Genomic DNA, 22092 nt, shown 5'->3' with positions numbered 1-22092 from the left:
GTCTGAAGCAATTAAAATTAATCAAGCACTTGTGGACCACGGTTCTATTTTAAGAGTCTCTCTCTCTCTCTCTCTCTCTCTCTCTCTCTCTCTCTCTCTCTCTCTCTCTCTCTCTCTCTCTCAACACTGAATGGCCAGCCTTCCATCCTCCAAACTGGAAGAGGAACGATTTGCACGGATTCCCTAAAAAGACAAAATGCATCTGTTGACTTGAGCAATGAATTACGAATGTAGTTAGAGAGAGAGAGAGAGAGAGAGAGAGAGAGAGAGAGCAACATATGTGAGTGCTAAGCAGTCAGTCAAAATCTGTCGCTACAATTAACTAAGAACCAGGACCCAGACCTTAACCTACAGCGGTGAAACCATTCATAAGATACAGAATATTCTCTCTCAATGACAGACCCATTGAAGCACCTTTGAACACACACACACACACACACACACACACACACACACATATCATATATATATATATATATATATATATATATATATATATATATATATATATATATATATATATATATATATATATATATATATAGGCTGCAAAGCCACTCCAACATCTTCTAAAAACATAACAGACACCTCACACTATCGACCTCAACGCGTAACAACTCCTCGCTGCTGGGAGAAGGAGCGCTGGTGAACTGGTACAATACATGTACACAATACCGGGGTCTAAGTGATGTCAGGCAGGGCAGCCGATCGGGACTACAAAGTCTACCCCAAAAAGCCAAATCAAAGCCCTTCAAAAGAAGGCATCAAGGCGACCCCATATAAAAATGGGAACAAGCTGGGAAGAAGAAGAAGAAGAAGAAGAAGATACAGTACATTTTATATATATATATATATATATATATATATATATATATATATATATATATATATATATATATATATATATATATATATATATATATATACACACACACACAAATAAAACAACCTTCCAAACAGCACATCCTCCTAGGGTTGAAAAACCACAGAGGACCCTGACAAGAACTCACATCATTAACAGCTAGCTGAGGACCCCTTGTCTTATTAAAGGGCATCAAAACAGTCCTAAAATTGTCTTTGTTAGTCATCTCACACGTTGCAAAAAAAAAAAAAAAGTTACCTGAAAAATTATCATTATTATTGTTGTGTCATTGCCTTCATCACCATCGTAATATCAACATTCCTAATTTCTTATATATATATATATATATATATATATATATATATATATATATATATATATATATATATATATATATATGTATGTGTATGTGTGTGTGTGTGTGTGTGTGTGTGTGTGTGTGTGTGTGTGTGTGTACGTTCAGTCTTGTGTTTTATCATAGTTCTTACGCTTTGTTTTCCTTTTTCCTTTAGTGCAATCTACTTTGCGAATTAATGGCTTATTCTGGCTCGTCCCATAAGAATATATACACAAGAACAACGATGAAACATCCCTACAATCAACAACGAAGTCCCACAAACAGCCAAAGCTCCCGCGGGGTGACGAACATCCACACAAATATCATTCATAAAACATGAGGCTGACTAACACCCGAAACGATAATCTGGCGTACATATGTGAAGATCACGTCCCCATCCCTGTACAGCTGGATGCCTTCTTAAGAGGCTGCAATTGACATCGTCCGCTTGTTCCTAGTTCTTTTGAATATTCGTTAATTGCGCGACTGAAAAATAATTCCCGTTTGTTACGCGATACTCTTACTTAAATAGACATCTCTTCAGAATGCTGAGTAAATGAGGGCGATTCCAAGAGCAATAAAACCTGAGCACTCAGCAGGGTGCAGACCTCCGCCAAGGCAATTCTTCTTCTTCGTTTAACGTGCTTTTTCCCATTTTTCACATGGGGTGACACCAGAAACTCCTTATGCGAGAAGGCACAGAGAGTTAATAGACCAATATACTGAGACAGCGTATTTTTTTTATGCTCCACTGGCAAGACAGCCTCTCTTGCCATAAGTAATATAAGATTTCTGGCCGGCAGATGCTGCAAGACTTGGTATGAACATTGCATCCCTGCAGATGTATTGTCACTCTAGCAACGTGAATTGGAATTGGAATGTAGAATTCAGGCCAAAGACCAAGCGCTGGGACCTATGAGGGTCATTCAGCGCTGAAAGGGAAACTACTGACTGTAAGAAGGTTTGAAAGGTGTAACGAGAGGAAAACCTCGTAGCTGCATTATGAAGCAATTGTTAGGAGAAGGTAGAAACTCGAATGGTAGAAAGAGAATATGAACGGAGGAATGAAAGGGGTTGCAGCTAGGGGCCGAAGGGACGCTGCAAAGAACCTTTAATGCCTACAGTGTACCACGTGAGATGCACTAACGGCACTACCGTCCTACGGCGAAGAGATGCGAATGTATGGAATAGATAAACACGTCTGACGGTAGAAATCATACCTTTTATCTGTGGCAGCATCCGCCATGTGGCGCCAGTGTAATGTCTACTGTCTCAGTTTATATGGTGTCTGGTTGGGATTAGCTGAGCGGTAAAAAAAATACAGGAAAAAATATAAAGAGGAAGGGAACACGCGTCCTTTCCTTATGAACCACGAAGAAGAGTTTATCTTCCATTCATTGGTCATAAAAAAAAAAAGAATGACAAAAGAACATCAAAAGACACTCCCCCTCACTTACACAGATGCATCAACGAATCATTTCACTCCCCCACACCGCAGACTATAAATGATATATATAGCATTTCCTATCTATAACAGCCCTATAGCTAAGAGCACTTATCCCCCCTTATAAACCATCAATAGCAGTTGAAAGTGACGGCCCACAACATCGAACGCTGAGATTGAACCTTTTCCACGCGCCGAAAAGCTGCTTATGCTGTAGCTCTATGGTACCATTGTACCCTCACGTCAAAACCCTCCCATGAGAATATGCAAGACGCCTGCAAGGCAATCTATAGGGTAAACGGGAGAGACTTCTCTTGGAAATTTATGGGGTAAAAGGGAGAGACTTCTCTTGGAAATTTATAGGGTAAAAAAGGAAAGACTTCTCTTGGAAATCTATAGGGTAAAAAGGAGAGACTTCTCTTGGAAATTTATAGAATAAAAGTGAGAGACTTCTCTTGGAAATTTAAAGGGTAGAAGAGACTTCTCTTGGAAATTTATAGGGCAAAAAGGGGGTAGACTTCTCTTGGAAATTATAGGGTAGGAGAGATTTCTCTTGGAAATTTATAGAGTAAAAGTGGAGAGACTTCTCTTGGAAATTTATAGGGTAAAAGGGGAGAGACTTCTCTTGAAAATTATTCACGATATTTTGAAGCAGTTTTGTCAATAACGAGAAATTTCTATCCTGAAGGCCTTCTAATTCAAAATCAAAACTGACTGTAAGCTATTATTATTATAGTTTCAGTGAAATACTGTACGCCTCAAAAGAAAACAGACTTAACCAATAACATCTTGACGTTCGCCTCTAAACAGTGAGTCATCTAACCATATATACATACTCCAGTCATCTCCACTGATAACGTTACTACCAGAACTGCGTACCCCAAACGGGGGTTTGAGCTAAGATAACAATCGATTAGAAACTTTCTCTACGGCAAAGCCTATTGGGAATTATCCAAGATCTGATCACAGACCTCCATCTAATCAAGGCTTAAGAAGGGCAATCACAAAAGTAAATACTTTCCTCAGTACCACAAAAACCTGACGATGACGATAAAGAGTTATAGTAAGTAAAAATAAATATAAAAAATCAATGGAATCTATGTGGAAGACACGTGAATTTTAAATATAACATTTCATTATCATTTTTCTGTTACTAACCCCATAATCACGATTAAGCAAAATACTACCAAGGCAATACGAACACTTGAGATTGTGAAGTTGAGTTACGGTGGCGATTACATTCCGAATGCTGTTGATGTATAAATAATCTTTGGGAGTTCCAAACTTGAGAGTGAGAATAATAATTGTCCTTTTGCATAGAGGAAACGGTGGCACAAGAGGCCACGGATTGTTTCAGCGCAAAGGGGAAAAAGTTGTGAGCTCACAGCGTGAACTACAGGAAAACCTCTAACAAAAACATTATACATCACTGGTGGACAGCACTGATGATGCATGGTGTGTGCATACTGAAAAAACTATGTAAATGTAGGAGGGAGAAAGCTTACATCGAAGTACAATGGATATTCAAACAAGGGCTTCTTTTTATGTCTCCCATTCTGTTCATTTTCATTGTATTTGTATATTCCGTGTATATGGCCCTAAGCTGCAATAAAGATTATTATTATTATTATTATTATTATTATTATTAATTATTAATTTGGGTGGTGCGACGACACTTATAGAAAGAGATGACAGCCGCAAGTTTATGAAATAAGAGGCTATAAATGGACGTTGGGAAGGCCGATGTTGGAAGCTAGGTAACGTTGGCTAGGTTTAGTGAAGTGCCAGGGGATGGTGAAAGGAGGACACAGGAAGTGAGTGGAAGCATGAGTAATATTATGAGGGTAAACAGAGGCCAGATAGATGAGATAGCGAATGTTGGTTTGATGGAAGACTGTACGTGGCTGAGACCCGAACTGAATGACAAAGAAGACTGTGCAAAGAATGCAACTAGAGCTCAAAAGAAAATATAAATCGACCAATAAACAGCGTGCTAGGAGAAAAGGATTACAATGATAAGAGGGACCGAAACAAATTGTCCAGAGAGTTCAGCTTGACTAAGTGTAACGATAAGTGTCTTTTAATTTATTCACCTACATGAAGAGTAAAATTGGGTATCTTCATTTTTTAAAGACTGGGTTCCATCTTTATTCCATCATTTAACACTACTGACCGTAATGACTACTGAAGAAATACCTTATTATTATTATTATTGTTATTATTATTATTAGAAAAATACGATGCAATACATACATAGACCAGAAAAGCAGACAAAAATCAAGCCTTCAATTAACCAGCATTGAAAAACAAGGGGTGATACTACCGTCAAATAAAACTCCAATGCTTCCAGCAAGAACTTGCAAAAGCATCACTAAAATCAAACAGTATACCAGAATTTCGAACCAAAAATATTGAGAGAGAGAGAGAGAGAGAGAGAGAGAGAGAGAGAGAGAGAGAGAGAGAGAGAGAGAGAGAGAGAGAGAGAGACTTGTTTTACTTCGTTAAACACCTGGGTCCTCGCAGGTAAGAAAAAAGGGGTATGGTCAATAACTTTTTTAATATAATCAAATAAAAAAAAATATTAAAAAAACATAAATATCCGCATCGAGGCAATTCAGACGCGGGTATCTTCTTTGTTCTTACAATGCCCAAGAGGAAATGCCACTGTGCCCATCCTAAGTTACTAATACGAACGTTTCCTGTGACTGGAAGTATCGGTGACCGGTTTCCTGTATATCCCTGTGTATCACTCATCAAATTTCAATTTCCTAATAGCCTACATCATTTCAATTTCCTAATGACTAATATGCTTTATTATTTGTAGAGTATTCTTTTCATTTTACTGAACACTTCACCGAAAATATTACAAATAATAAAAACAGCGTAAAGATATACAATAATCTTGTAGTAATCACGTATTTATTTGCATACGAGTATATATTATAATTCCAATGAACTACACCGTAGGGGGTTAGTGCCGTCAGTGCACCTCATGCGGTGCACTGTAAGCATTACTCTTCGCAGCAGCCTTAGGCCCCCAGCTGCAACCCCTTTCGTTCCTTTTACTGTACCTCCTTTCATATCCGCTTTCCACCCTCTCCTAATGATTGATTCACGGTGCAACTGCTTTGAGGTTTTCCTCCTGTTACACCTGTCAAACCTTTTACTGTCAATTTCTGTTTCACCTCTGAATGACCTCGTAGGTCCCGGTGCTTGGCCTAAACTCTATATTCAACTCAGCTCCAATGAGCTCCTTAAAAAATTAAGAGCAACAGCTCTGCCATTTCAAACTCGTCTGATGCCCATTTCACGTACCTCGGGATACGGGTATCATCATCGGCGCCACCACATCCTTGACAAAATTACCCACGGGCTACATTCCAAACAACTGTTCAACTACTTACCAACAACTGTCATAATGACTACCGTTATTACCATCATTAATAATAATAATAATATCCTTTGTGCAGCCAGCCAATCGATACCGTCATAATAATAATAATAATAATAATAATAATAATAATAATAATAATAATAATAATATAATAATAATAATAACCTTTGGCTCCTGGCAAATCACGGTTGCGTCATAATAATAATAATAATAATAATAATAATAATAATAATAATAATAATAATAATATCATTTAGCTCCTGGCAAATGCCAACTAGCTACGGTTGCATCATTATAATAATAATAATAATAATAATAATAATAATAAATGCCAACTAGCCATAATAATAATAATTATATCCCTTTAGCTTCTGGCAAATGCCAACTAGCCATGGTTGCGTCATAATAATAATAATAATAATAATAATAATAATAATAATAATAAATAATAAATATCATTTAGCTCCTGGCAAATGCCGATGTGTCCACGAATTGTAAAGGAGGGACTGAGGAAATGCCTCCCTAATTAGCAGGCTACCTACGTCAGGTTCCAAACCAAAAAATCGTCCTACCTAACTCAACGTGGCGTTCGTCCGATGTGCACTCAACTAATAAGGAATCAGACCACACAGCTTTTTATTTTCTTTATACTTTCGATAACCGAGATACTAAAAGCTGTTTGTGATACTAAACGCTTAACGATACATCACAACGGTTTAAATCAATGCATCCAATATCATTACCAATTCAGGAACGTTTCAAAACTGATGTCTTTGTCTCTATATCTTTCGCTCCTATTCTCTCCCTCGAATAAAGATAGCGCCCCTAAACATCTGGCATTCTCTGCGGGAGGCGACAACAAAGGCAGGGCCTCCTTCTCAAGAGCGAAAGTATCCGATAGGGCCACCAAAAGAAGGTGGGCAGTTGTCGAGTGCAACCATCTCCGATAAGCACAGGTAACGCGATTCTAATCAACCCTTTCTTTCTCTCTAGTCTTCATCTCCACGTGTTTGCCGCATTTACGCTTCTGTTTCCACGCAAAGCTCTCTAGACAGAGCGAGGGAGGAGCAGGGACGCCACACAGGAGTACCAGATGGTATTAGCTGTGGCTTCGTGTCCGTGGGGCGGGGTGAGGGAGGGCAGATGGGGTTATAAACGTGGGGGGAAGCGAGAGGCGGATAGATAGTGGCATTTCGACGCTGCTGGAGGGGGAGGGGGGTGTAGGGGAAGTTCAATGTGCGTGTGTGTGTGTGCAGGGATCAGCTGATAGGGAGCCACGTGCTCCTAACACCGTGAAACAAAGAGAGTAAACAGAAATGAGCAAGTTTCGGGCTCCTCTTGCAATAAAGGAAGCTGTGCTTCAATTGCACGCTTCCGTTAGGTTAGCAGCTAATGATGATAGTATATGAGTGCTTGTAATGAAATAGTCACTATAATGGGGCTGTTAACGTACTGGGAATTGTGAAAAATATTTAAGGTAAACCTCAAACGTTTCAAGATAACTTTTCAACACCGTAACTCTCTCTCTCTCTCTCTCTCTCTCTCTCTCTCTCTCTCTCTCTCTCTCTCTCTCTCGCAGGTGTGAACAGAGGCTACACTGGTTATCGGTTTCATTTGGCAGAACATCATGCGGAGAGATTAATATTTACCTTCTACCACTAAGAATATCCTCTGTGGTAAATTAATTCATGTTAATTCAAATTTACAACCATATAGATTTAATAAACAGCAAACCATCTCTGAACAAGAAAGACTTCTATGTACTGACTCTCACGGTCTTTTGAAAATAAATGTTTAGATTTGGTAACCCAATTTCAGGTACGATTTAGAGACGACGGTAATTAAACGCAAATACTTATATATCTGTTGAGTTTCAGTCCATTTGACCTTACTCCGTAAAACTATATGCTCACGACGAGTAATAACAACACTGATGATTTGCATGCATGCAGGGTCATCATAAGGAAAAGAAATAGGCTATATGAATGTTGCTGGTCAGGCTCCCAACGACTGTTCACGGGTGAACATGGGTATATACAGTAGATACAGGTCCGGGGTGGGAAGAGAGTGAGAGACCGTAGCTGATCGAGTGGAAGGGAAGGGTGTGTCGGGATGGTCCAGAGTCTCCTGGCAGGGGAAGAAAGAAGCGATCCGGAGCCTCGCCACCTGGAGTCAATTGCAAACCTTCTGGAAAGTAAACGGACTGTATTTCCAAACGCAGAAACCCAGCGTTAGGAAGAAGAGCGTCAAGTGAAAGCCAGTTCCAGGACATATGAGATCGAGACATTTTTCAGGCGTCGACTAAAGGCTGTTTGGCAACTCCCGTCATATTACAAGCCTTTCCAAAACGCTCACTTTTCCACCGCTATCTACTATTACTCACGCCTCGAGCGAAAGGGAGGAGGAGGAGGAGGAGGAGGAGGAAGAGGAGGAGGTGGAGGAGGCGGCAAAGGGGGGTGTGGAGTGCGAGGAAAAAAAAAAAAAAAAAGCTAAGAAGGCGACCACCATCTGTCTGCTTCCTTCGTCCTTCACGACTAGATGATGAATACCAAGAATATTTCCCTTGGACGCCACGCTCTGTTTGTTTGTTTACTTCTGAAACGGTGTGACAAACGTCAACGGCCTTTTGTTTGTTAGCTTATGCTATCGAGTCACTGTTGATGAGAGTCCTATCTCGCTTTCCCCCTCCCCCCCTCCCCTTCAACCCACTCTATAAGCATTTTCCTTTTGATCCGACTGCACGAACATCGGCCATTACGAATCTGTAATTTTACAAGGAGATTACTTCCATGCCATCAAAGGTATGAGACCGCAGAACGAGAGAGAGAGAGAGAGAGAGAGAGAGAGAGAGAGAGAGAGAGAGAGAGAGAGAGAGAGAGAGAGAGAGAGAGAGAGAGAGAGAGAGAGAGAGTGAGTTTTCAATCAGCAAACTTCAACAGCAGCAAAAACATATCTTTTGCTCTAAAGTGGCGATTCAGAATCATTCAAAATCTGTATATATATATATATATATATATATATATATATATATATATATATATATATATATATATATATATATATATATATATTGCAAGTTTATATATGTTAAATTCCAACACCGCGAAAATATCAAATTTCCTACAAGATGTGATTACGGCATATCTCTTCCAGCAAACAAACTGACTGACTGACTCGTGGGCTATATCTATTCCGGAAACGATGTAGAAGCCTTTACTTCTCAGCTCCGGTCATTTCAACTACAATCATTACGTCAATTTGATATCTTCACTCATTTCAACAGATATGATAATATCACTGCTTCATTACTGACATCACTACATAGAGACTTCACATATTCTTAAATAACTGTGTCCATATCATCTCCGTTCACTAATGCAACTGCATCGTACGATTTGTAACTCTACTCTTCCATAATGATGTGACTCAATGGTATCTGTCACCACTACAGTAATGATGTAATATTTCAGCTCATTTCGACAGGAACATGACTATATATTTTATAAGCTCACTCGCTCAATGAAGGAAGTATAATACTATCACATCACCACATTAATACTAATACCGATGTGGTTTAAACAACTCTTCGACAGTATGACAGATAGTATGCCTGGCTCAAGAACCTCTTGCTTGAGGTTATATTGTATACATCAACAAATGTTTAAAGTATGAATTCAGAGCTTATACTCAAGCAGGGTCAAGCACAGATTTACTGAAGATCAATCAGTAAAGTCAAGCACAGATTTACTGAAGATCAATCAGTAAAGTCAAGCACAGATTTACTGAAGATCAATCAGTAAAGTCAAGCACAGATTTACTGAAGATCAATCAGTAAAGTCAAGCACAGATTTATTTAAGATGAATCAGTAAAGTCAAGCACAGATTTACTGAAGATCAAGTAAAGTCAAGCACAGATTTACTGAAGATTAATCAGTATCAGAGGAGTATAACTAGTACACCAACTGCCAATTTACTGGATTTAGAATTAAGCTTAAAAAAGGATATATATCCCAAAGACATTTTAATTCATAATTCTACATCATCCATGCCTTCCAAAAGAAAGACGCTTATACACATAATCAATATATGCGATTTTATACGCAGATCTGAGAGATAAACAATTGTCAGAGGACGGTGTTTATGACCGAGCCAGGTGAGGGGCAAATGTCAGAAGCATCGACCCCACACACAAGTGGGAAAAGACGCAAGGAAAGGAGACGAATGTCAGTACTTGGAAAAGATGCAGAGAAAGAAGGACACGCAATGTCATTGCTTGGAAAAGGTGCAGAGAAACGCAATGTCATTACTTATCTTAAATATGTGTTCATGCACAACTAAAACTACTCATCTACAATCAACACGAATTTATAAACGTCACCATCACTCCCTTACATCATCTGCAACATGTGTTCACGAGTCTGAATCGTTTGCATAACATTATTATGTGCTATCACTGTTTTTACACCTACATCCGCCTTACGAGTCATCATCCCAAGATGACTAAACAACATATTGTTTAATCAACTTTCTATATCCTAAAGTACTCAACACTTAAGCCTAGACATGGATATTTGGCGGTTTCTGGTAAAAACAAACACGCTGCTAGGCACGGCTATTGAATGGAAACTAATATGCAAAAAACATTTCTTTAATAATGGAAACTAATATGCAAAAGAACACTTCTTTAACATGTAAAGTACTTGGTAAACATACCGTACCATAACCAAAACCTTCCCTTAAGCCATAACTACTTTAATAATTAGAGCGCCTTATTGTGCATCTGCTTTGCATATACAAATGTAGCAATAAGGATTTAGGCTACATGTTTCCTATGAATCCACCGGAGGGCAGAATTAAACTTAGAACGATAAAAAACAACACTGTCAATTTAATTAATCCCAGAACAGTAAAAAGGGAATCTACCCGGATATTTTGATCGAATATAATTAGCACGGTATTAAAAACTATTTTCAACATCAGTATCAATTACATTAACAAAAAACCCGTTGAGGATTCCTTTTTAACTGATCTAGTACGCAGGTGTACAGCGCCCGGCATAACAATCTTACATAAAAATGCTATAATTGTGACAGACATGACAACGACGAAGACTCTGAGTCCTAACTGCCACGAGCCCCCCCCCACAAAAAAAATCTAGACACAGGCACATCCACCCGAACGAAGGGCATTTAATCAGAGGGGACTAGCAGCGTCCCGCGGGACGGAGGCTCATCCTCCCATGAATATAAACAAAACATCCTTAAAGTCGATCAGAGCGTTGGGAACAGAGGGGTAGCTTGCGCCCTGAAGTTCAGCACTGATCCACCAAGTCCGGGTGGGCCATACGGATTAGAATATAAACACCAGCTCCCCTGGAATCTATTCAGTTACAGAGAAACTTTAGAACAGCTCCCTTCTGCCCAGGGGAAGTAAACAATGACGCTGAAGTCAGGGTTACTACGTAACCAGTTACGGTGATAATTATTTCATAAGCCCCACAGCATTCATGCAAGGCTTGAACCCGGAACCCTAGACTTTCCCTAGCCTAGATTATTATTAATACCCACACACAAATTCTTCATAAGTCTCGGGCAACAGAGATTAGTGCTACTTATCTTCATAATCATAATGTACAAGCTGTGAAAGCTGAGATATTTTAAGAGCAATGACGAAAGAGCCTCCAGCCCAAACGACAATGACCGCACAGCAGTATGACATAAACGTCCTTTACACTTTTACCTTTTCTGAGGCCTGGTTGGTAAGAAATACGAATATTAAAAATTAGACAGTGGTTTCAACGTCCAGAACAAAATGACGTTTACTGCAAAGCAAGCTTCCGCAGGCTATAACGTCTGTATGTAAGGGAAGGAACTGCTTGACATACGATTCCAAATTGTTTGAGATAATGGACATTTCTAAACCCGAAAAGCCTATTAATTTGCTAGGCAGGCCATCTCAGTTGTGAATAGTCATGTGACGAGAGGAAAATAAAGCTAAGGGAAGCTAAGTAAAACGTGTATAATGGACAGATATCAACAAGTAAACAAACCGGTGACAACAAGCAAGAAACCAAAGGAAACGAAAGCTATGAGATCAAGCTCAGTTGAAAATAAAAAAAAAAAATGCTTGAGCTTTCTATAGACTACTTCCCAAAGAATAAGATTCGTTCGTACAGTACACTGAACGAGGGAATCGCAAATTCGTGTTCTCTGCATTAACCGATGGAGCATGCTTGAGCAAAAAAGGACACCAAAGGATGAACCACCTACTATTATTTCATGACAGAGGGATTAGCAGAGAACATCAATGTTTCTGTAACATTATATTTAGGCCTAATCCTCCTATGCTGCGGATATCTAATTCTATGCCCTCTCCAGTAATTTCTGCTTGCAAGCTCCATACGGTGTTCATATCACTTCAGATCTGTTTTGTTTAGACGTTCTAAACTCTCTAATTTCTTACAATTTCTTTAGTTTATTATTGCCCTCAATCGTAGCTGTTAAGAATCCTGTACCTAAGTTTCAGGTGCTTCACATTGTCTCTCCTCCATCGATAGGACTAAACCAAAGACAATTCGACCGATCAATGGCCACGCCCTTGCCTCTTCCCCGGTGCATGGGGGGGGGGCGGTTCCTGTTTCTCCCCTAATCAACAATTTGAACTAGTGTCCTGATGAGTTCAAGCATTTCCTCTCGATGACTGTTTCTTTCCTTCTACTGCTGTGCTTTGGAATTCTTTTATTCTTTTTCAAACATCCTTGATTCTCATAATCTTCCGTTATCTAAGTCTCTCTCTCTCTCTCTCATTATAATTTCTTCATATTTCTTGCACTTGGATCTTAAGGCTTTGTAGTGACAAGCGTATCCAAAAAAGCACGAAGAATTCGAGAAGTTAAGAAGGCATTGTGGCTATTACACTTATATACGTATCTGGTAAAACGTGACCAGGAAATTCTACATGCATATATATATATATATATATATATATATATATATATATATATATATATATATATATATATATATATATATATTCCTTTCCAGACATAACAGACCAAGTCCAAAGTCTGTCAAAACGAGCCTAAATAGGTTACGACCTCGACAACGAAACGCGAAGAGAGAGAGAGAGAGAGAGAGAGAGAGAGAGAGAGAGAGAGAGAGAGAGAGAGAGAGAGAGAGATAAGGAAGGGTATCATGTAATGAAAACAATGACCGAAAGTTTGCAAAGTGACGGAAAGAAAGAAGGAAGATCTTAACTGAACCCTCAGATGCAGAAGTTTTAATTGGTCCATTATATAGGGCGCCTTCTGTCGGAGGTAGCCTACACTAGGGGAGGGAGGTGGGGGAAAGGGGGGGGGGGTCAAATTGCAGCTTGGCAGAGCTTATACTCCTATCACCAGAGCACAACTATGAATTTGAGTATATAACCTTAATATATATCAAAATAAATTTCAAAGACGAGCAGGAACTAGTTTCCAATACGTTAAGGAACAGCAAGCGAGAGAGAGAGAGAGAGAGAGAGAGAGAGAGAGAGAGAGAGAGAGAGAGAGAGAGAGAGAGAGAGAGAGACCAACTTATAAGTAATTAAGATAGCTTGAACAAGAAAAATCCCACTTCATTATCTTCTGTGCCCGAAAAAAAGCAGTACAATGATTCTCCGTCTCCACTGTTAATTAAAACTTGCCCCTCCTAGATCTTAGCATAATCAAACCAATCTCGCCTTTACTAGCTGAAAAAAAAACTTCATATTGGATGTTTAGTGACAAAATTCTTACAGAGGGCTGGTGTTAGATCAGTGACATGCATTTTCATTTCATTTCTCTCATGTCCATCTTTGTATCTACTTCATTTAGGCCTAGGGTAGATGCGTTGCTACCCTAATACTACTCTCCTTGTAGGCCTATTTCAATGCATTTTTATCTATTTGTTAATTTATTGATTTTTTTTCTTTTTTTAACAAGTGAGTGGGATCTCTTCTTTCAGTATTTCCCTTTATCTCTTACTTCTTCTTAATGAACACCTTAATATTCTTCGGAAGCTTGAACTCCATGTCAATGGCCCCTTTGGTGGGCTTGTTCCATATAAATGGGTTTCATCTATTGAATAATAATAACAATAATAATAATCATCATCATCATCATCATTGCCATTCTCCCTTCCTCATTCTTTTCTGGTTCTCTTCGGGCCTGGGCTACATAAGGGCCACTGGTTTGTCCGCAACATTTGCCTCTGAATTAAAAGCACTATCGTTTATTTTCTTTGTCTGGTTAGTCACTACATAAATAAAATATATATAGACCATATATATATTTTTATATAATATATATACACACACACACACACACACACACACACACATATATATATATATATATATATATATATATATATATATATATATATATATACAGTATATGTTCATACAGACTGCTTTTCCAAAGTTTCAAATTACGAAAAGCATAAGCTTGTTATAAACAATTCACAAACAAAAATGTGCCTTGCAAAGGCCGTAGTAACATGTCCGAGTAACTTGTAACTTGAATACGTTCTCTTGTAGTCTTACGAATATTATTTCCACCATGAAGAAGCATTTTCCAAACGATTCACGTAGCCTGGAACTCTTATATAAAACCATATTATGAAGATCCTGTGAGAACATAACCATTTCTAAGTTAGATGACGGAGGAACAAGCAATCTACTGCACTAAACTAGCCCGTGATGTATGGAGAGAGAGAGAGAGAGAGAGAGAGAGAGAGAGAGAGAGAGAGAGAGAGAGAGAGAGAGAGAGAGAGAGAAGGATGAGACGAGGCATAAGCCGCCCTATTATGAGACACGCACCATTTCATATGTGAACTGCAGCCATTACCGGACCTAACCGTCGACACTGATAACTAGTCCCAAAGGTAAGCGACACAAATGCCCTTCACTACTAAGCTGATAGGTGTCTTAATGTTTCAGTGGTTTAGAACATTTGTCTCACCGGTGAGAGGAGCCGGATTTCCCGACTAAAAGAACTGATTTGGGCGCGGTTCGGGAGATTCTGTGGACCTAAAGAGTGAATGATGTACCATGCAGTTAGATGGTTGTGGTGGGTTACAAACACAGAGGTTAGGAACCTCATCCCTAGCATTTTCTGGGGCCAGTCCCACCTGAAAAAGGCGAGTGGCTAAGAAAGACACTATAATATACAGTATATACAGAATATATTATTTTCCACTAATCAACCACCTTTCTTATAGTTCTCCCTAAGTACTTCTGGCCCTAAGGATCCCAACTAACGATATCACTTACTATTCACCCAGGGGGTTATGCGAAGAATAAGCCTAAGCCATCTCCATATTCCTTTCACCATTAATCTCATCAACATATGGAATTGAACTGAATATAGAATTTGGGCCAAAGGCCAAGCACTGGGACCTATGTGGTCATTCAGCGCTGAAACGGAAATTGACAGTATAAAGGTTTGAAAAAGGAAAACCTCGCAGTTGCAATATCAATTGTTCGGAGAGGGTGGAAAGCAACATGGAAGAAAGAGAATATGAGAGGAGGTACAGTAAAAGGAACGAAAGGGGTTGCAGCTAGGGATCGAGTAGAGCAGCGCCACAATGACATGACCTGCCCTGAGAAAACTTCTATTACTCCATTAATAAATTTCACGTTCAGTCTGTTACTTTATGCCAGCTTATCTTACGTGAAAAAAAGGTCATAAACAGGTATAGGAATACGTATGTGTATGGAGAGAGAGAGAGAGAGAACCTCTAACGTTCTTCTAAACTGTTCATCGTCTTGCTGAAAGCTTGGGCTATATGATACCTGAAAATATGAAAGTGTGATATTTCGTTGGTTGATTAAGTCTTTGCATCCCCAGTCCTTGTGAAACATGTCTCGCTCCTGCAGGCGTTTATAAAAATTTCTTTAACTTATTTACTCCACTCTGCAATGTTCCCGGCCTCGATACGTCTACTGTTATCACTTGGCGATGTTATAGATTCGCATGCACGCTGCCCACCTGTCATGACAGGGAAACCACCCTCTATATCTATCGTCTACACCGTGTTTGAAATCTATCATCTACTCTAACATCTAACCCGAGGCTGTATCTTTAACCTGGTCTAACCTCCACTCCGTGGCTGTATCCTCTCAAAGTCTACCGTTGACCCTGTATTCAATCTTCTCATGGGCTTACGTCTACTTAGCATCTAAAGTACATTTCACTGTCAAGTAACTATCCTCTGTCCAAAGACTGTCCTTATTATAAAGTCTACATCGTATATAAAGGCTTCCCATGGGCGCTGTTATCTATCCTGTGTCTAACACATGTATAGCCTAATTGCTGTTGCTCCGTTAATCGTGCATCTAGAGCCCATCAAATGATTGAATTTTAACGCCTCCCAGGCCAAGAAGTCTACTTCGTGTCCTCACACAGCCATAAGGTCTGTGGTAAGTGTTTAATCCTCTTATCCAGTGCGATAAATTGAGAAAATTGCAAACCATTACAGTATAAATGTAATGGTTAGCTTGGTTACGTTTATGTCAAGTTAGAAGTGATGGGTTGCTTCACAATTTGTAAATTACGATCACGCAGGGTTCTGAATTGGCAAAGGACAAGCTTAAGTCTGGTTGCTATCTGCTCTTTGTAGGCTTTCCTAGAAAATTAGTCTTCAATATCACTGCAATTCTAACTAATAACCATCTTCCATGCCAGGCCGAGATGGCGCGCATTGTTATAGACAGATAAAAGCGTATCCTTTGCTTAGAAAATCTACGGGATCTCCTCAGCTGACTTCCAACAGGCCCGTGGTAATTTTAAACATAAAAAATACCGATTTAACTTCCTGAAAACCGCTTGATATGATACACGTACAAAATGCGTAGAACCAACATTCATAACACAATCGGCCTACGCCCTGCTTTGTTAGGCCTACCTCGGCCTGTTCAATCGAGTGGAAGGAAACTAAAACTGGGTTACAGTGATACGTCTCCCCACCCCTTGATTATCGACTAGTAACCCTTCAGAGCGACAAAAAGAGGAAAAAATGCATCTAAAGGGCTTTGAATCAACGTATACAATTAATCAGGGCACTTCTAAAAACGGTTTTCTGATTAACTCGAGGCTTTGGTGTTTCGTTATTCGTCTTATATAGGACCCAAAGCAACTGTTTAAAAAAATTTTATGTAATATACCATTTCGTAATAAACTGTTAAATTAGAAAAGGGCATCTGCGGGACATCTAAATCTACCCAGTTAGCTCGCTTACGGGACAGGCCATTTTCCCTCGGATGTAATTTCCACGTTGCTAAAACAAAGGGTCTCTACGAAAGCTATCTGCTACGAAGGGACGTTTTTTTTTTTTGGCGATCGCATCCCCCCATCTCGGAACGAATGCCCCTATGCCCACCCTTCTCTCACCCTGGTCCATCCATTTCAGGGGCATGTGACAAGTCCCAGGGAAAATCGGGGCTGGGTGTGAGAAGCTCCCCTCAAAAATCGATGAGACTGGACCTCCTCCCCTTAGAATCCTAAGCAGTGCTTTCCCCTCTCTCCTGCTATCATTTCGAAAATCATTACCGCACGGAAATTGCCCTCGCCTACTTACCATTCGCCCCAAAGATCCGCTCCATGTTTGCTATTCACCAAATCCCGGTTTTCTTATATATCACTCCCTAGCATTGTACAATACTGGTGGAGCATCAAACGCAGCGTACACCTTTCCCTCAACACTGGCAGAGTAACACTGACGACGAATCCTTAAACACTGAGTCAGTCGCTTCGTTCTTCTCAATGCTACCGAGATGAGTTGCCATCTAGCAATATTCTGTTCAATTGTAATATCACCTGAAATACATATACATGGCGACGTTCACATCAATATTTTCCATATAAATACATATATAATTATGGAAGAAAAATAAAGTCGAAATGACCATCAAAATATCACTGCAAAGTTAAAACATTAGGGTGCGTTGCCATGTCTTCATTTGTGAACCAATCAGAATACCAAACGACATCAGTGACGTCAGAAACGTTAAGCGTGACCCCGTATCAAATGTTTAACATGACATGGTATTGCAATGCTGACCTCTTCAAGAGGAACTGTTGTGACCTGACACTGCAGATGCATTTTCTCTGAGTCTGTCTCTTGTTCAAAAGTACATGTTCAACCTTACGGTTATTTAAAATCACAACGCTGCCTGCCTATATATTCTGAAAAGAAGTCAGACCGTTCTTTGATGTAACTTCAACACTGAAAAATTATATTTAAAAGGAAAGTGAGACAATGATGACCGTAACGATTATATATAAAAACTTTGCCTGTTCTTCGTTTGCAGGAAACGCCTATTCTATTACTATTTAGCCTTGGCAGGAGGTTGCACAATGAATGTTTGTGCGCGCGAGTGTGTGAGACAAGTAGCCTACGGTATAAAAAACTCCAAGTTGACCTATAACAATCTTGAAAATGCAGAGAGGTGTCGAGTGATTGGTATATTATTTGAAGCAGTTGCAAAATGGCTAAAATACTGACGTCATTTTTGAATGGACAGCTACACTAGCATATACTGTATAGAATTAAAATACGCCTCTTTCCCTTTGCAGATGAAGGCCTCAAACAAAGGGTGTTAGTCTCACTATCATGTCTTCCTCCAATTTGGTTCAACTCCTACGGTTGACTAACTAGCAGGTACACAATTCACTGCTTAGGCTTTCACAGAACTTGCCTGATGCATTCCGCTTTTGCTCGGTAATCGAATCTGGGATATTCGCTTGTAAAGCAACTATATATATATATATATATATATATATATATATATATATATATATATATATATATATATATATATATATATTATATATATATATATTCATTAATCATAGTTGCCTTACCTATTAGCTAGAATCCTTATGGGGCTTTGTGTCCAACATTCTTTGACTATGCTGATGGAAAGACTAGCGATTTTAGGAGCATGTTACTTACTACCTGCATTCCCAACTATCTTCGGCAGAACATTTTGCCGCAGAAAAGAAAAATAATAATTTTCATTGCGCCAAAGAAAACGAGAACGATCGTTCTTTCCTTACCACTCCTTTACTAAAATCTTTAGCATTCCGTCTCCTGATTTTTGCCGCCGATCCTAGCGAGGAATTTGAATTTTGAAATTAAGGAGAGCCTGAACTGATGGTTCTCAGACGACCTTCTGTCTAAAACGAAAAAGTAAAGAGCAAAAGATCCCGTTTTTCATCTCCCTCCTTATTTTTCCCGAAATCCTGAATTCATTTGAAGTATTCAAGTCCGAGCACCGGCGGTCTGAATGGCGAATCAAAAAAACGTGCGGACGCGCCCGCGCGTTCCTTTCCCAGTTAGACTGCAGCATGATTTTTTTTTTATGTCGAAAAATATTCAGTTCTGAGTTCAACAATGAACTTCATTCACGAGAAAATTAACCAAATTTCATCTTGTTGTACTCACCGGCCGTCTCTCTTTCCCGCTGATTCAAAAACCTTTATTCTGAGATTAAACATTTTCTCCTGAACGAATCATGCTTCTATTCAAAGTTTCTGCAAGTGAGAGGGACAATCAGAAGGGAGAAGGTTTATATATATATATATATATATATATATATATATATATATATATATATATATATACATATATATATATGTATGTATGTATGTGTGTGTGTATTTGCCAAATGAATTAGTGGCCACTGTTAAGCTTAGTGAAAATGTACTTAGCTAAACACATCCAAAATGGTTAAATGATTAGCCAAAAGAAAGAAAAAGCATAAATGAACAGTCAAGAAACATTCAACAAAGAAATATATAAATAAACAACCACATTGGAAAACAGAATACAGTTAAATCTATACGGTCAACCTGTCACCAAAGAAGCAAGTGTGTTCACACTAAGACTATGAAAGGACAGACTCATATCATCTGAACTGAAACAATTCCAACTGGTGAAAAAATTGACTACTTGGTTAAACGCTGAAAGGTACAGTTTCTCTCCCGATTTTTCAGAATTATTTTATTTGAATTCTTGTAAGAACTCAAATTTTCACCGATCTCCTATACATAACTTTAAATTAAGAGATGAAGTGAATTAAGTGAGAAATAGAATACATCCCAGTATGATTAATCAAGATTAAATTGACAAGACTAAACATAGATATCAATTTGAATATAAATGTCCTGAATACAGACTAATATTAATTATGTAAAATACTGCACGTTCTTCCAGCACACGGTGAAAGCTACAAACTCTGTAAATATGTTACGCCACACAAATAACACACACGAAAAAGCAGTGAGAATGTAAAATGAAGAAAAAATGAAGGGCAATCCAAAACTTTGGAAACTGTGGAGAATTGTTAAATGTTACTACGAGAACACTAATAGTGAGTGTTTTTCAGTCTGGAATGACCCAATGTAGCAAGTGCTAATTTACTGGGAATTCAGAGGATGATTCTTCTTATAGACTCATGACGTTCAAGCAATGCACAATTAAGCTTCAATATCAGTAATGGGTTTGAGGATAAAATAAGACCCTTCCTAGCATATTGGAATATAGAGTTTAGCCTAAAGGCCAAGCACTGGGACCTATGAGGTCATTCAGCACTGGGAAGGAAATTGAGTGTAGGTAGGTTTGAAAGGTGTAACAGGAGGAAAACCTCGTAGTTGCACTATGAGATAATTGTTAGGAGGGGGTTGATAGCATGATGGAAGGAAGATATGAATGGAGGTACAGTAAAAGGAATGAAAGGGGTTGCGGCCAGGGCCTGAAGGGACGCTGCAGAGAACCTTTGGTAGGCCTACACTAGCAGCACTAACCCCCTACCGGGTTCATTGCATATTGAACCTTGTTATATTGTTAGAAATAGACTTTGAACTGTCATCATTAGAGGATGAAATAAGATCAAAACTTGTCTGAGACATATTCTTTCTATCAGGTTCCAGCTGACTTCATTGGAGGGGTGGGTAGAGCTCTCGGCTAGCACGCTGTTGGCCTGGCGTTTGACTCTCCGACTGGCCAGTGAAGAATTAGAGGAATTTATTTCTGGTGATAGAAATTCATTTCTCGTCATAATGTGGTTCCAATTCCACAATAATCTGTAGGTCCCATCGCTAGGTAACCAGTTGGTTCTTAGCTACGTAAAATAAATCTGATCCTTCGGGCCAGCCCTAGGAGAGCTGTTAATCAGCTCAGTGGTCTGGTTAAACTAAGATATACTTTTTTTTTTCCAGCTGACTACCTGACCTCTGCTTTTTTGTGGTTAAACTGACCATCTGCAGCTCACGAAGTGGAAAGGCACTAGTAAACTTGGTCATGGAAGTCAGTTATTTATTCCAACAATCCAGGGGATAAGTCTGGATTACTGACATTCCTAACACATTAGGAGAGTTTAGCTTCTCTGAGGAAAAGGGTGAGTAATGCAACATGAAAGTTTCATTTGTATTTACCTGTCTAGTTTTCTGTAGTTCATCAATACCAAGATGATTTTAGAAAAGTTAATACTCTTGGTTTCTCGTCTTTTGTCAGAGTACAGCACAGAATCACCATCTAATGAGGTCAAATTCCATCTTTGAACATCAACTTACAGCACAGCAACAGCACCCAGTGAATGGCAATTTACCTATCTAAAAAAATTTATCATTGTATATTTATTCTAAAAAATATATCAGTATTTATCATCACTACAAATGGCCATCCCTAATCTCATGTTTTCTGCTCTTTGCTGCCAGTGCTGATGCTAAATATAGTCAATTTTTGTGTTGGGAGATTTTACATTGAAAATTTTTCAAAAACTAACTCCAATCCAGATACAACTAAATTTTAAGTTTATGAAGCTGATGAGGTTCAAAGCTCCAACGTAAGCCAAGATTTTCTCAGAAGACCTAGATATTCCTAATTCTCAATATTATAGACTAGGTAGGTTGCAAAATATTTTCAGTACACACTTTGATTCTCTTTCCAAAGTCATTCTTCATTTCTCATCACGTTACAATTTCCTCAGCAAGTTACCTAAAAAGCCTACAGAACTTAGTATTCTGGCAGTAC

The 22092-nt window shown here is 38.9% G+C and overlaps 1 protein-coding gene across 2 annotated transcripts in view; it reads right to left on the bottom strand.

Annotated features, from left to right (window-relative positions):
* Positions 1 to 17795, bottom strand: part of Myo81F (Myosin 81F) — a 227652-nt gene extending 209857 nt beyond the window's left edge. For both annotated transcript variants that reach the window (XM_067116921.1, XM_067116922.1), the window contains exon 1: positions 17635 to 17795. In XM_067116921.1, the coding sequence (XP_066973022.1) occupies positions 17635 to 17659 (25 nt within the window). In that variant the 5' untranslated portion in view covers positions 17660 to 17795. The remainder of the gene's footprint in view (positions 1 to 17634) is intronic.
* Positions 17796 to 22092: the final 4297 nt, after the last annotated feature.

The sequence above is a fragment of the Macrobrachium rosenbergii genome, chromosome 14 (genome assembly GCF_040412425.1).
Source record: "Macrobrachium rosenbergii isolate ZJJX-2024 chromosome 14, ASM4041242v1, whole genome shotgun sequence".
NCBI lineage: Eukaryota > Metazoa > Arthropoda > Malacostraca > Decapoda > Palaemonidae > Macrobrachium > Macrobrachium rosenbergii.
Note: the sequence above shows the minus strand (reverse complement) of the source record. Positions and strands in the feature narration are given on the sequence as shown.